The sequence below is a fragment of the Opisthocomus hoazin genome, chromosome W, assembly GCF_030867145.1.
Source record: "Opisthocomus hoazin isolate bOpiHoa1 chromosome W, bOpiHoa1.hap1, whole genome shotgun sequence".
Lineage (NCBI taxonomy): Eukaryota > Metazoa > Chordata > Aves > Opisthocomiformes > Opisthocomidae > Opisthocomus > Opisthocomus hoazin.
In genome coordinates, this window is record NC_134453.1 from 36,199,056 (window position 1) to 36,213,799 (window position 14,744).

A 14,744-nucleotide genomic window follows, 5' to 3' on the forward strand; every position below is an offset into this window, starting at 1 on the left:
GGTCAGAACTGGGGAGGTAAAAGCTCATGTGTAGGCATAGCCGCAACACAACTGCAGTGTATGTAGCTCATGCAGGGCCAGGTGCAAGAACCTCGGCTTAAAAGCAGCTCTCAAGGAAAAAGGGTTGGGGGAAACTTCTGCTGAGCATTCTTCTAAGTCATTATTTTAAGGCCACATAATGGATCTGGCTGGGATGGAGTTAATTTTCTTCATAGCAGTCCGTATGGTGCTGTGCTTTGGGTTCGTGACCAAAACAGTGTTGATAACACACTGATATTTTAGCTGTTGCTGAACAGTGATTGCACAGTGTCAAGGCCTTCTCTGTTACTCACTACTGCCCCCTCAGCAAGTAGGCTGGGGGTAGGCAAGAGGCTGGGACACATCCAGGACAGCTGACCCCAACTAACTAAAGGGATAGTCCATACCATATGACATTGTGCTCAGCAATAAACGTTTGGGAAAAGGAGGAGGAAGGGGGAGACGTTCATGGTTATGGTATTTGTTTTCCCAAGCAGCCATTACATGTGCTAAGGCCCCACTTTCCAGGAAGCGGCTGGACATCCTCCTGCTAATGGGAAGTAGTGAATTAAATCCTTATTTTGCTTTGCTTGTGTGTGCAGCTTTTACTTTCCCTATTAAACTGTCATTAACTTGATCCATGAGTCTTTTCATCTTCCTTTGGTTTTCTCCCCATCTCGTGGGAGAGGGGAGTGAGTGAGCAGCTGAGGGTGGAGTGGGGCGTGTGTGGTGTTGGCTGTTAGCCAAGGCTAACCCACCATAGTCCAGCAGCTAAACCTTGTGGGGGGGATGTACTCAGGGCCTTCCTTCCCTCTTTTTCTGGTGATTTCACACCCAGACATTCCTACTAATTTTCCATTGAGGCCAATCTTAACACTTCTCTTGCAATTCTTTTTGCTGCCAGGCAACAACATTCCAGTTAGATTTCTTCATTTCTGCTGAAATAATATCTGATATGGGTAATTGGTAAGCCAGATAATTTACCACAGATATTTAGTTCTCTTGTGCTCCCAAGTAAGAGCCAGAAAACTTGGTATACTGTGCAAAAATTAGGCAGGAATAGTGTTTTTGGTGCAGATATGTGTTGTAGGTTTTTGGTTACAGCTTTTTTGACTCAGCAGAGACTAGAAATCCAGCACTGTTGTTGCAGTTTGGCCCTGGCCAGCAGCAAAGGGCCATGCAGTCACTCTATTGCCCCTCCCCCTGCTGGGGTGGGGAGGAGAATAGAAAGAAAAAGGCAAAACTCGTGGGCAGTTTAACAGAACAGCAAAGGAAGTGAACAATAACAACAACAATACTAATAAGAAGAATATACAAAACAAACAGCAGAACACATGGAGCAACACTCACCGCCCACTCTGGAGCCGAGATTAACTTCCCCCCAGCCAGTTCCCCCCCTCAGAACTGAGCATAGTTTTGTTTGGCCAGTTTGGGTCAGCTGACCTGGCTGTGTCCCCTCCTGGCTTCTTGTGAAAATTAACCCTGTCCTGGCTGAACCCAGGACAACTATTGAAGGAGGGGACTTCTTTATTTCCCCAAAGAAAGTAACACTAGAGGGAGGTTATAAGAAGTGCTAGAGAGCTAAAATTTGAAAAATAACACTTTTTTGCTTTCTATAAGTAGTGGGTGGTGCTGTATTTTTTAATCAATTCATTTGTAACACTAATATATCTTCTGTAGTCCATTAGTTTGATGAGTTGAGAATGACTGGAAAGCAAATCTATTGTTTGGATTTTTTTTTATTTTTCCTGATATACCAATGTAGTTTGTCCTTTAGTGGACAGATGACAGCATCACAGGTCACCATGAGGGTTTATGTAAAACTGTGTTTTGTTTAGCAGTCTGTGTTCAAGCATTGCTTGGGTATGGAGATGAAATATGTCTCTCTCAACCATGGTTCGGGTACTGCTGTTAAGAGCTTGTGCCAGATTTTTTGTATGTGTTCTGTGGATAAATAGACAATTTCAGTCTTTGAGGTCTGCTTATTTTACCTGCTTCATAAGGGTAAACTTACAAAGAATTAAGTATTTCATGTCTGTTCAGTATCTATATCATTTTTGCTGTGTTTCAGTTTGAACTAAATGCATCTGTTATTTGCAGTGCTGCACAGTTGTTGAGCTATCCAGGAAATAATAAGATCCCCTTGAACTACCACATAGTAGAGGTATGTGTTTTACAGATAACCTCTTTATTTCCGCAGTAACAAACACCAATTAACTCCATGATAGATCTATTAAATTTCAGTATTATTTAGGAGTCTGCAGTCTTATCCTGTTGACTTAAAGTGCAGTGGCTTTGAACAGGTTAGATAATAATAATAAATTCAACTATTTTTATTATTACTATTGTTATTTATTTATGTGATGTTTAGGACCCTTGTTCAGGAATCAGGGTCTTATGGTGCAACAGCATTCCAAGTCGTGGTATTTCTCAAGCTGTTCTTGAATGTTTCTCTGTGTTAATCACTCTGATGTGCTAGACTGTCTTGGAGATGACTGCACTTAAAAGATCTTGCAAATAAAAGTTACTTAAGGTAGTCTTTTTTAGTGATCTTGTAAGTTACTTGGATGAATTGTATACCAGTGCCCCTGAAAGGCATTTGTTGTGAAATAGTGGTATGTTTTCTCCTTCAAGTTGGAGGATTTTAAATAACCATAAATATATATTGGAATAGGAATGTAGTTTTCCTCTTGCCGCCTCCATTCAGTGGACTGCTAACAAGATGCAGAGCAGTATAAAACTTGATTCAAAAACTCTTGTCTAAAGTTAAAAGATAAAAAGTGATTGCAGTAATAACAGAAAATTGTCATGTGAAAAACTTAAAAAGAGGTAACTAGAAATGAAATTCAGAGTTAATTGCAAGAAGTCATAAGATTGTGGAATGCTTACCTTAATCAAGATGGGATTAACAATTCAACTTTGCACCAAAACTCCAAATATACTGAATGCCCTGAAGCTTAGTTTTGGTCAGCTTGAGACACTTTCTGTACTCCAAGTTCAGTCAAGAGAAATCTTAGAGTTAGTAAAGTTTTTCTGCCATTAACATCTAAGTACTTTCAGGGACCTTAAAACCTCAGGTGTTTGTACAACTGTTTTACAGAATATTACTTTATGCTCAGTTACACGCTACTTCCAAAAACAGTTATCGTAGATCATGATTAAGCAGACTACTTAAAGGCCTTGAAAAATTATTTGATTCAAAAACTCATCAAGTTTGAAAATAATCAAAGTTTGTAGAGATAAATTTTTTAGAATCATAGAATGGTTTGAGTCGGAAGGGACCTTTAAAGATCACCTAGTACAACCCCACTGCCATGGGCAGGCATATCTTTCACTTCATCAGGTTGCTGAAAGCCCCATCGAACCTGGCCTTCAATGTTTCCAGGGATGGGGCATCCACAACCTCTCTGGGCAACCTGTTCCAGGGCCTCACCACGCTCATTGTAAAAAATTTCTTCCTTATATCTCATCTAAATCCACCCTCTTTCAGTTTAAAGCCATTACCCCTTGTTCTATCACTACATGCCCTTGTAAAAAGTCCCTCTCCAGCTTTCTTGTAGGCCCCTTCAGATACTGGAAGGCTGCTATAAGGTCTCCCCGCAGCCTTCTCTTCTCCAGGCTGAACAGTCCCAACTCTCTCAGTCTGTCCTCAAAGCAGAGGTACTCCAGCCCTCCGATCATCTTTGTGGCCCTCCTCTGGACCCACTCCAACAGCTCCATGTCCTTCTTGCGCTGGGCGCTCCAGAGCTGGACACAGGACTCCAGGTAGGGTCTCACCAGAGCGGAGCAGAGGGGCAGAATGACCTCCCTCGATCTGCTGGCCACGCTTCTCTTGATGCAGCCCAGAATCCCGTCCACTAGTTCTTTAAACACCTGCAAGTTTACTCTCCTAAAATTCAGGGTCTTGACCTTACTCTTCTCCTGGCCCATGTCCCTTGAGATCATGAATTCCACCAGTGCACGGTTATTGCAGCCCAGGCTGCCACCTCTCTAATTAGCTCATCTGTGTTGGTAAGCAACAGGTCCAGTAGTGCTTCTCCTCTGGTTGGGCTGTCTATCACCTGGATGAAAAAGTTATCCTCAATGCACTCCAAGAGTCTTCTGGACTGTGTACAGCTTGCTGCACTGCTTTACAGAGTGTGGGTATGTCATTAGTGCCCTGATCTTCCAGGTAGCCAGGTGGTTTCTCCCCCCCCCACCAAATATGATATGCCAGTATGAAACTTGTATTTGAACATTTGATAATGAACACTTGATGAATTTCAAAAACATGGTCCTATGTAATGTCTCAAGTAGATCAGTCCTTATCTTTTTTTTTTTTTGCTGTTTTGTATCCTGAGGATGGGAGCAGTTTTTGCCTAACAGAGATGCAAATACCCTTATATAACTTTTTAGGTGGGAGTAAAGTAAACACAGTGCTATAAGAAAGGTACAGATGTCACTTTCATGCAACTGTTTTTTCATGTTAAATGATTATCTTTCATTTAATACTTTCCTAGGTCAGGAGCAGATGAATTCAGCTAGCTTGCTCGCTTCCTTCCTTCCTGAGATTCTGCTATAATATTGCATTAGCTCATGCTATAACTCAGTGCAAATTTCTACGCTGTTCATTGTATTTACTAGACATAACAGAATTGTTGCATATTGCTAGTCTTACGCATGGCATTAATCTAAAATGACAGGGGTAATTAAGGAGGCTTAGATTAGTATGGTGAAGAGTTTGCACTATCTTTTGAAGTTCCTCTCTTATTCCTAGAACATGAGTTTGACAGAATAAAATGGCCCTTGTTTTGGTATATAATTGCTGAATGTGTGCATTGCTGTTCTCAAGTTCAGGACTGTGCAGGCCGAGTCTGACTGTGCTCTGATTCTGTGCTTTCCTCCCACATAGGTAATATTTGCAGAGTTGTTTCAGCTTCCATCTCCACCACATATTGAGGTTATGTACACAGCACTCCTCATTGAACTGTGCAAACTCCAGCCTGGCTCTTTACCACAAGTTGTACCCTTTTCATGCTGCACGGAGTATTTTTTTCTTTTGTTCTGTACAAGATGGAATAGCAATAAATGTCAGAAGTAATAAATTTTCCTTCTTTGCATATTTAGCTGTATGAAACTTTGCCAATAACACTGCTCACATGAAGGAATAACACAGCTCAACAGTCATAAATAAAGCCTGCATTCACATCTAAGCCTGTTCTTTAGCTTGCAGACCAGGCAAACTGAGAGACCTTGTTCCAGTTCTTCCCGATTCTTTCTCAGATCTTTCTGAGGAGCCTTCTTGTAGCCAAGGGATGGAATAAATACCTTGCATGATTCTGAGCCCTGTTTTTACATCAGGACAGCTTGTGGAATGGTTATAGTCACATTAAAACCTGGAAAAGGAAAGGAAATTATTAATTTCTTAGATCTTTTGTTTTAACAGTGGTATGAGTGCTCCTAGTCCATTTCACTGCAAATTGTAGTAGATAATTTAAATTAACCTGTTTAAGTTTGCACTGAAATGGACTGGGAGTATTCATAAAGTCAATAATAATCTCTCAGGTCAGAGAGTAGCTAATGGTGAGGAAAGAAGTATCAGCTCCTAGCTAATTCCGAGTGTTGCATTGGCCCCTTTTCATTGTAGTTTTAGACTGTGGCTAATGAGCTGCAGTCACTGAGAACGGAGGACTAACAGACATACCTACTGGTAATTCCATTCCCAAATTTTTATTCTACTGCTTGGAATCACCTAGTAATTGTAACCACGTAGCCTAAACTCTCACGGAGACTACCCCTAAAATTGTGGGGACCTGCTTGCAGTAAGTATCAATAGGGATACAGCAACAAAGGATCAGGGTTGGCTGGCCGTGGTCTTTGGGTCAGGCCAGTGTGGACTTACTTTCTTGAGCTGGAATAATGAGCAAAGATGGTCCATTGATTAGGCAGCAACAGGAGCATGTGAAGCTAAAACTGTGAGATCATAAAAATGTGGTCCCTAATGAGGTTGATGTCCATTCATATCATCAGTGTGCAGTTTTTGTTGTCTCATGGTTGGGATTCTGGCTTCCAGTAAAAGCAGCTAATGGTCTCACTGTAATTAATGGAAGAAAAACAGACTTGGATTAGAGAATAGATGTTACTTATTGGAGAAACCTGCATGCTTCATTATTTATTTATTCCTGTGGCTTTTTCAAAATTGGGTAAGTCATGATATAGAGACAGGGAGCTGTCAGTAGAGAGTTGATGAAATCATCTCTGAAAAATGGAGAGAGTAACTTATGATTTCAGATGCTTCTCTGTTAACCTTAATAAGAAACTTTCAGCTTGCACAAGCCACAGAAATGCTTTACATGCGCTTGGATACAATGAATACTACATGTATAGACAGGTAAGTATATATTTTGGGGACAACAGAAAATGTTTCTCATTTTTCTTGTGCATTGGATATTGATGCATTTTTTAAAAGGATCATCTGAAAACCTTTATAAACAGTTTGGTTCTGTACAAAATGTTTTGGGGGCTCTAGACTTGAGCCATCTAAAGAGAAGGTAAGGGACGGACTGACCACTTGCCTTTCTTCCCCCAGAAATTCTTTCCTTCAAGTCACTAGTCTGATTAGCTACACAGTGCAGCTGTAAAAACTATGACAACTCTTCCACATCCATACCTCCTTCTGTTATGTACTACTTTCTCCTCCCTATTGGCCTGAGGAAAGAAAAGGTTAGAAGTGGGTTTATGGGAAGGTTGTCTAGCTGGAAAAGAGCAGTGGTGTTTCTGTGCTTTGAGTGGTCTGCATTATGTAGAACTAAAATTACTGTGCAAAAATGTGAAAACCTGTAGACTTGCACTAAGTTTTTTTCACTTCTTATTTTAGTAAGTCATTAGTCTCGCATATGCACCAGAACAAGAGAGACTGCACATTCATCTGTAATGGCTGGCTTTTGACTCTCAGTTCAGTCTTTTTGTATGAGTCAACATCTATATCTATTTAATGCATTAATGACTACAGATTGGAGAGTTTGGGCTTACCTTTGAGATTTTCTTATAGATGTATTCTACTTGTCAATTAGGAGGTTTGCGGGGACTTTTTTTGTTTGTAATTTTTCTTTGCAGTTCTGGCATTTAATAGAGCTTTCTTCTTTTAAAAAAAGGTTTATTAACTGGTTTTCCCACCACCTGAGTAACTTTCAGTTCCGTTGGAGCTGGGGAGATTGGTAAGTCAGTCTTTGTCTCCCATCAGAACTTAAACCTTCAAACTTATCCAGCAAATGTCACAACACAGTGGTTCTGTTAACTGCTTTCCACTAACACTTTTGACCCCTCCCCCCCACCTATTTACTATCATTCCTCTGGTAGACAAGGTTGGTAACCTTTAGTCACTATGAAAACGATCCCAGTTTTCTGTAATGAATATCCAAGCAGTACTGTGTTCTGTAAACAATGGAAACCTGATTTGCTTGTAGATTTTTGTCCTTATCATCTCAGTGAGCTGTTTGCAAGCTTTTCAGAAGGGTTCTTCTACTTATCAGTAATTTGCCTTGACCCTCCTTCCCTTTGGCTCCCTGTGTAACCTCACTCTCTGAGTGCCATCCTAACATGATGCCCCTTCCCCTGAATCTTTTGGCTTCTAGCAGGAGCTCCCTGCACACCTTCAGTGCCTAACCATAGCTTTCCCAAAGCCTTGTATTACAGGTACCATGCCTTTTGCTTACTCCCATCCTGTCCTGCTCCCACATATAAAGAAAGATTACTTGGGGACTTAGTCCTCCCTACAGTCTAATTTGTGCAGCCTTCCACCATACCTGCATCCCACAGCCAATGTGCCTAGGTGTCCCTGGGAAGAGGGGTGCAGCCCTGTATGTGATGTGTTACTTCAGATTTACTTATGTCCCCTGTATTGTGCCAATTGGGAGTTGTGCCTTTGCTGCTTATCATGTTTGTTCATGTTGACTGACCAAGTGGGAGCCTCCAAATAGATGTTTTTTCATTGCCTGCATTCCCCTTGTTGGGAACACTGATGTGGATATCTCTCTACCAAGCTGCTAGTTTTCACAAAACTTTTGAGGATATAACTGTCTTTGAGACTTCTCTTTCTCTGAAATGTATTTAATATCAGCTAAGAACCCAAAAATTGTTTGGAGGGAGGAACTTAGTGAAATCATACAAGCTTTGTTTCCTCGGGAAAGCAGTCTAACCAACAGAGCAAACACTGCTTTAATTTTTCAGAGTAGTCATTCAAAAAGTTACCTTATGAAGATGGGATTCCTAAGATTGCTAATGGCCAATAAGGAAATAGTGATAGACTGACTCCTTGTCTTCAAATTGTGTACACTGTAAAACATGAAAGTCTAAAACAATCATCTGCTGACTAGGGAGTAATCTGCTGGTCAGCTGCTGTGGGTGACACCTGTTTAGCTGGTAAGCAGAAATGCAGCTCCCAGAGTACAGAAAACAGAAGCGGTTAGCAGGGCAGTCAGCACACTAGGGAGCTCCAGACAGTGTGGGGCTGTACAGCAATGGTGGTGATGTGCCACAGGGCTCTGTCCCCAGCACTGGTTGGAAACGACACCCCTGGTAAAATTAAAAGCCTTATTCCAGATGGAGCTTTAGAGGAAGAATGTCGCTGTCAAGGTCTGGAGCTGCAGGAATTGCCTGAAGCAGGAGGTAGTGGTGCTTTTGCTTGTGGGAGGTGTGCGCTGGTCAAAAAGCAGAGTCGCCAGGTAAAGGAGCTGTGTAAGGAGGTGAGCAGGCTGTTGCAGCATTAGGGAAGGCAAACGGATCAACAGGGTCTGCGCAGAGACCTTGCAAAGACCAGAGCCTGAGCCATATAGTGCAAGGAAGAAGGGACAGCAAGAAGCTACACTTAAACCAGTGGTGGATGGAGATAGCCAAGATGGGTGAGGTCAGAGACTTGTAACATCTGGAGCAGGAGAAAGGCTCCTTCTCTTCCCTTAGATTTGAACTTGTAGAATCAGTACAGTCCTGTAATAGCTAATGCATGGGAACAGGCTCTGTAAGGGAGGCTTCAAAGCCAGCTGGGCGTGAATTGTGTGTTAGCACCAGGAGGAACCAGTGGATGACAGTGGTTGGAGATCCCTTTCTGCAGGGGATGGAAGCACCCATCTGCTGATCAGACATACGGTTATGGAAGGTTTGTTTCTTGCTAAGGGCCCATATCCAGGATGGTTGTGGAGAGACTGTTAAGACTTGTCTGGCCCTTGGACTATTACCTCTTGCTGCTCATCTACGTGGGCACCAATAACACTGTTGGGGAGACCTGGAATATATCAAGAGTAACTACAGAGCTCTGGGGACAAAGGTGAAGGACATGGGTGGTATTCTCAAACCTACATGAAGAGTGGATGCATTCTGTGAGTTGACATCTGGCTGCATGGCTGGTGTTGCAGGCAGCACTTTGGCTTTTATGACTATGAGACCCTCTGAGGAATAAGGATTGCTAGGGAGAGCCAGGATCCATCTGACAAGGTGAGGCAAGAGCATCTTTACCAACAGGCTTGTCAACCTGGTGAGAATGGCTTTCAACTAGGTATGGTGGGTGATGGAATTCATACCATGAAGTGACACGAGAGAATGAAAAATGGGGTGGAAAGTATGTGGGGCGGGGTGATGGGAGTGAGAAAGCACTTGGAAGAATAAAGCAGGACAAAAGGGTCCCCTTCAAGTGCCTGTGCACAAATGCACACAGCCTGGGAAACAAGCAAAGTGCTAGAGCTCTGTGTGCAGATGGAGAACTGTGATGAGTAGCTGAGCTGTGGTGGGAGAGCTCATATAATCACAGTTCTGTAATGGTTGGATTCAGACTGTTCAGAAAAGACAGGCAGGGAAGAAGAGGAGGGGACTTGCCCTCTATGTGAAGAACCAGATTGAATACATGGACTTCTTCTATGGAATAGGCAACAGGCTGATTGAAAGCTTGTCCGTCAAGATGGGAGGAGAGGCTAGTGAGGGTGACATCATGGTGGGAGTTACAAACTGCCTGATCAGAATCACGAGTGCTGAGGGAGCTGGCAGATGTCCTTGTTGAGCCACTCTCCATCATCTTTGAAAGGTCCTGGAGGACAGGAGAGGTGCCCGAGGACTGGAGAAAGGCCAATGTCACTCCAATCTTCCAAAAGGACAAGAAGGAGGACCCAGGGAACTACAGGCCGGTCAGCCTCACCTCCATCCCGGGAAAGGTGATGGAGTAGCTCATTCTAGAGGTCATCATCAAGCAAGTGGAGGAAAAGAAGGTTATCAGGAGTAGTCAGCATGGATTCACCAAGGGGAAATCATGCTTGCCCAATCTGATAGCTTTCTACAATGACATGACAGGCTGGGTAGATGAGGGGAGAGCCGTGGATGTTGTCTACCTAGACTTCAGCAAGGCTTTCGACACTGTCTCCCCTAACATCCTCCTAGGGAAGCTCAGGAAGTGTGGGCTGGATGAGTGGTCGGTGAGGTGGATTGAGAACTGGCTGAATGGCAGAGCTCAGAGGGTTGTCGTCAGCGGCACTGAGTCTAGTTGGAGGCCGGTAACTAGTGGTGTCCCCCAGGGATCAGTACTGGGCCCAGTCTTGTTCAACTTCTTCATCAATGACCTGGATGAAGAGTCAGAATGTACCCTCAGCAAGTTTGCTGATGACACAAAACTGTGAGGAGTGGCTGATACACCGGAAGGCTGTGCTGCCATTCAGCGAGACCTGGACAGGCTGGGAAGTTGGGCAGAGAGGAACCTGATGAGGTTCAACAAGGGCAAGTGCAGGGTCCTGCACCTGGGGAGGAACAACCTCATGCATCAGTACAGGCTTGTGGCGGACCTGCTGGAGAGCAGCTCTGCGGAGAGGGACTTGGGTGTGCTGGTGGATGACAAGTTGACCATGAGCCAGCAGTGTGCCCTGGCTGCCAAGAAGGCCAATGGGATCCTGGGGTACATTAAGAGGAGTGTTGCCAGCAGGTCGAGGGAGGTTCTCCTCCCCATCTACTCTGCCCTAGTGAGGCCCCATCTGGAGTACTGTTTCCAGTTCTGGGCTGCCCAGTTCAAGAAAGATGAGGAGCTACTGGAGAGAGTCCAGCGGAGGGCGACGAGGATGATGAGGGGCCTGGAGCAACTGACTTCTCTAGTGGGAGATGTATGATTCCTCGCTTCAGTTAGTTTCCACAATATAAGTACCCTGAATACGTATGTGGTTACAATATATAAGTACCATGAATACGTCTGTGGTTAGCTAACAATGTTATTCCTATTTACCATTGCTTAATAGTTAATGATTGGAAACTTAATTGTTCGTTCCTACTAATGTCCAGATAGGTAGGGCTGTGCAAGGGACATAGCAGCATTGTTCATGTTTATGGTTAACTGATTTCACCACCTTGGTTACAGGATCCTGGGATGCATTAGGAGGAGTATGACCAGTAGGTCGAGGGAGGTTCTTCTCCCCCTCTGCACTGCCCTAGTGAGGCCCCATCTCGAGTACTCTGTGTAGTTCTGGGCTCCCCAGTTCAAGAAAGATGAGGAGCTACTGGAGAGAGTCCAGCGGAGGTCTACGAGGATGATGAGGGGCCTGGAGCATCTCTCCTACGAGGAAAGGCTGAGGGAGCTGGGCTTGTTTAGCCTGAAGAAGAGAAGGCTGAGAGGGGACCTTATAAATGCCTGTAAATATCTGAAGGTTGGGTGTCAGGAGGATGGGGCCAGACTCTTTTCAGTGGTGCCCAGAGACAGGACAAGGGGCAATGGGCACAAACTGAAGCAGAGGAAATTCCATCTGAACATGAGGAAGAACTTCTTCCCTCTGAGGGTGACGGAGCAGTGGAACAGGCTGCCCAGAGAGGTTGTGGAGTCTCCTTCTCTGGAGATATTCAAGACCTGCCTGGACAAGGTCCTATGCAGCCTGCTCTAGGTGACCCTGCTTTGGCAGGGGGGTTGGACTAGATGACCCACAGAGGTCCCTTCCAACCCCTAACATCCTGTGATTCTGTAATTAGAAAGCAGTCAGTCATCTTTAAACAACTGGAAGAATTCTCCGAATGACAGGCCCTGTTCTTTGTGGAGGACTTAAACATCCCTGACATCTGCTGGAAGGGCAACACAGAGGGATGCAAGTAGTCAAGGAGATTTCTGGAGTTTGTCAGGAATAACTTCTTGACACAGGTACCGTACGGGCCAACCAGGAGTGACACACAGATTAATCTGCTGTTCACTAACAAGAAAGAATAGGCTTGGCTGTAGCGACCATGAAATAGTGGAGCTCAAGATCCTGAGGGGAGTGAGGAAGGAGAGTAGCAGAGTACAGATCCTAGACTTCAGGAGAGCAGATGTGGTCTTATTCAGGGGACTGGTAGGGAGGATCCCATGACAGACAGCTCTGAAGGGCAAAGGAACTCCAAAGAGCAGCCAAGTCTTTAAGGACACCCTCGTTCAAGTACATGAATGGTCTATCCTGATACTCAGGAAACCAAGTAGGCCAGCTTGGCTAATCAGGGAGATCATAACTGAGGTCCAATGCAAAAGGATGTGCACAGGAGGTGGAAGCAAGGACAGTCTACAAAGGAGGAATTTAGAAACATTTCTTGGGCATGCAGGAACGGTATTAGGAAAACCAAAGCTCAACTTGAATTGAGATCTGCAAAGGACATAAAGGGCAATGAGAGCTTCTGTTGCTACATTATCAGTAAAAGAATAAACAAGGAAAATGCAGGCCTGCAGCTGAATGGGGCAGGTGATTTAGTGACAGCAGAGGTTGCTAAGGTACTGTACTGGGTTTGCATGGCAAGGTTTTGGTAGCAGGGGGGCTACAGGGGTAGATTCTGTGAGAAGCTGCTAGAAGCTTCCCCAGTGTCTGATAGAGCCAATGCCAGACAGCTCCAAATGGACCCGCTGCTGGCCAAGGCCGAGCCCATCAGTGATGGTGGTAGCGCCTCTGTGATAACGTATTTAAGAAGGGGGAAAAAAATCTGCATAACAGCAATTTGTAGCAGGAGAGAGAGGAGTGAGAATATATGAGAGAAACAACTCTGCAGACGCCAAGGTCAGCGAAGAAGGAGGGGGAGGAGGTGCTCCAGGCACTGGAGCAGAGATTCACCTGCAACCTGTGGAGAAGGCCATGGTGAGGCAGGCTATCCCCCTGCAGCTTGTGGAGGACCCCACGCCAGAGCAGGTGGATGTACCCTGAAAGAGGATGAGACCCTGTGGAGAGCCTGTGCTGGAGCAGGCTCCTGCCAGGACCTGTGGACCCATGGAGAGAGAAGCCCACGCTGAAGCAGGTTTGCTGGCAGGACTTGTGACCCCGTGTGGGACCCACGCTGGAGCATGGTGTTCCTGAAGGAAGTTCCGTGGAAAGGGCCCATGTTGGAGCAGTTCGTGGAGGACTGTCTCCCATGGGAGGGACCCCATGCTGGAGCAGGGGAAGAGGAAAGAGCAGCAGAGGCAATGTGTGAGGAATTGACTGCAACCCCCATTCCCCATCCCCCTGTACCGCTCGGGTGGAGGAGGTAGAGAATTCGGGAGTAAAGTTGAGCCCAGGAAAAAGGAAGGGGTGGGAGGAAGGTGTTTTTAAGATTTGATTTTATTTCTCATCCTGCTCTGATTTGATTGGCAATAAATTAAATTAATTTCCCCGAGTTGAGTCTGTTTTGCCCGTGATGGTAGTTGCTGAGTGATCTCTCCCTATCCTTATCTTGACCCACGAGCCTTTCATCATATTTTTTCTCTCCCCTGTCCAGCTGAGGAGGGGGAGTGATAGAATGGCTTTTGTGGGCATCTAGCATCCAGCCAGGCTAAACCACGTCAGGTACTCAATGCCTTTTTTGCCTCAGCTTTCACAAACATGGTCTCCTGAGTCTCTGTGCTTAGAGATAGTGTTCAAGGAGGAGAAGAATTACCAGTAGTGGAAGAGGATCAAGTCAGGAATCTCTTCAGAAATCTCAACCCATACAAATTCATGGGACCAAATGGGATGCATCTGAGGGTGCTGGGAGAGCTGGGCGATTTCATTGTGAAGCTGCTCTCTGTTGTCTTTGAAAGGCTGTGTAGATCAGGAGACGCCCCCGATAATTGAAGAAAGGCAAATGTTGCACCCATTTTCAGAAAAGGCCAACAGAACAATCTGTGGAACTCTAAGCCTGTCAGTCTCGTTTTGGTCCCTGGGAAAATCATGGAGTGAGTCTTCTTGGAACGCATTTCTGAGCACAAGGGATAAGAAGGTGACTGGGAACAGTCAGTATGAGTTTACCAAGGGTAAATCATGCCTGACCAACCTCATTGCCTTGTATAATAAAAGGACTAAATTTGTGGATGAGGGGAGAGCAGTGAGTGTCGTCCACCTTGACTTCATAAAAGCTTTTTATGTGGTCTCCTACAGAAACCTTGTATCCAAATTGGATTGTTATGGTGTAGATGGATGAAAACCTGTCTGGTTTGTCAGGCTCAGAGAGTAGTGGTTAATGGTTTATACTCTACCTGGAGCCTGGTTACAAGTGGAGTACTACAGGGGTCAATCCTGGGACCTGTCCTGTATAAGATCTTTATCAATGACCTGGAGGAGACAGAATGCACCCTCATCAAGCTTGCAGATGACATTGCATTTGGGAGTGCAGTTGATATGCTTGAGGACAGGGCTGTCATTCAGAGGGACCTATTCAGGCTGGAGAAATGGCCTCAGAGGAACCTCCCAAAATTCTACAAGGACAAACACAGAGTCCTGTACTTGGAATGAACTAACTCCCTGCAATGTTGCAGGGTTGCAGGT

At 44.8% G+C, this 14,744-nt stretch overlaps 1 protein-coding gene across 4 annotated transcripts in view; it reads left to right on the forward strand.

Annotated features, from left to right (window-relative positions):
- LOC142365630 (nuclear cap-binding protein subunit 1-like) overlaps nucleotides 1-14,744 on the forward strand; it is an 89,810-nt gene that overhangs the window by 26,677 nt on the left and 48,389 nt on the right. Inside the window, exons 10-13 of one of the 4 annotated variants that reach the window (XM_075446611.1) lie at nucleotides 2,119-2,182; nucleotides 4,910-5,020; nucleotides 6,324-6,388; nucleotides 7,152-7,214. The exons of 1 other annotated variant lie outside the window; for it this stretch is intronic. In XM_075446611.1, coding sequence (XP_075302726.1) covers nucleotides 2,119-2,182; nucleotides 4,910-5,020; nucleotides 6,324-6,388; nucleotides 7,152-7,214 — 303 coding nt within the window. Of the gene's footprint in view, nucleotides 1-2,118; nucleotides 2,183-3,664; nucleotides 3,784-4,046; nucleotides 4,162-4,909; nucleotides 5,021-6,323; nucleotides 6,389-7,151; nucleotides 7,215-14,744 lie in introns of those variants that run through there. 2 more of the 4 variants (XM_075446615.1, XM_075446613.1) reach the window with 2 other exon arrangements.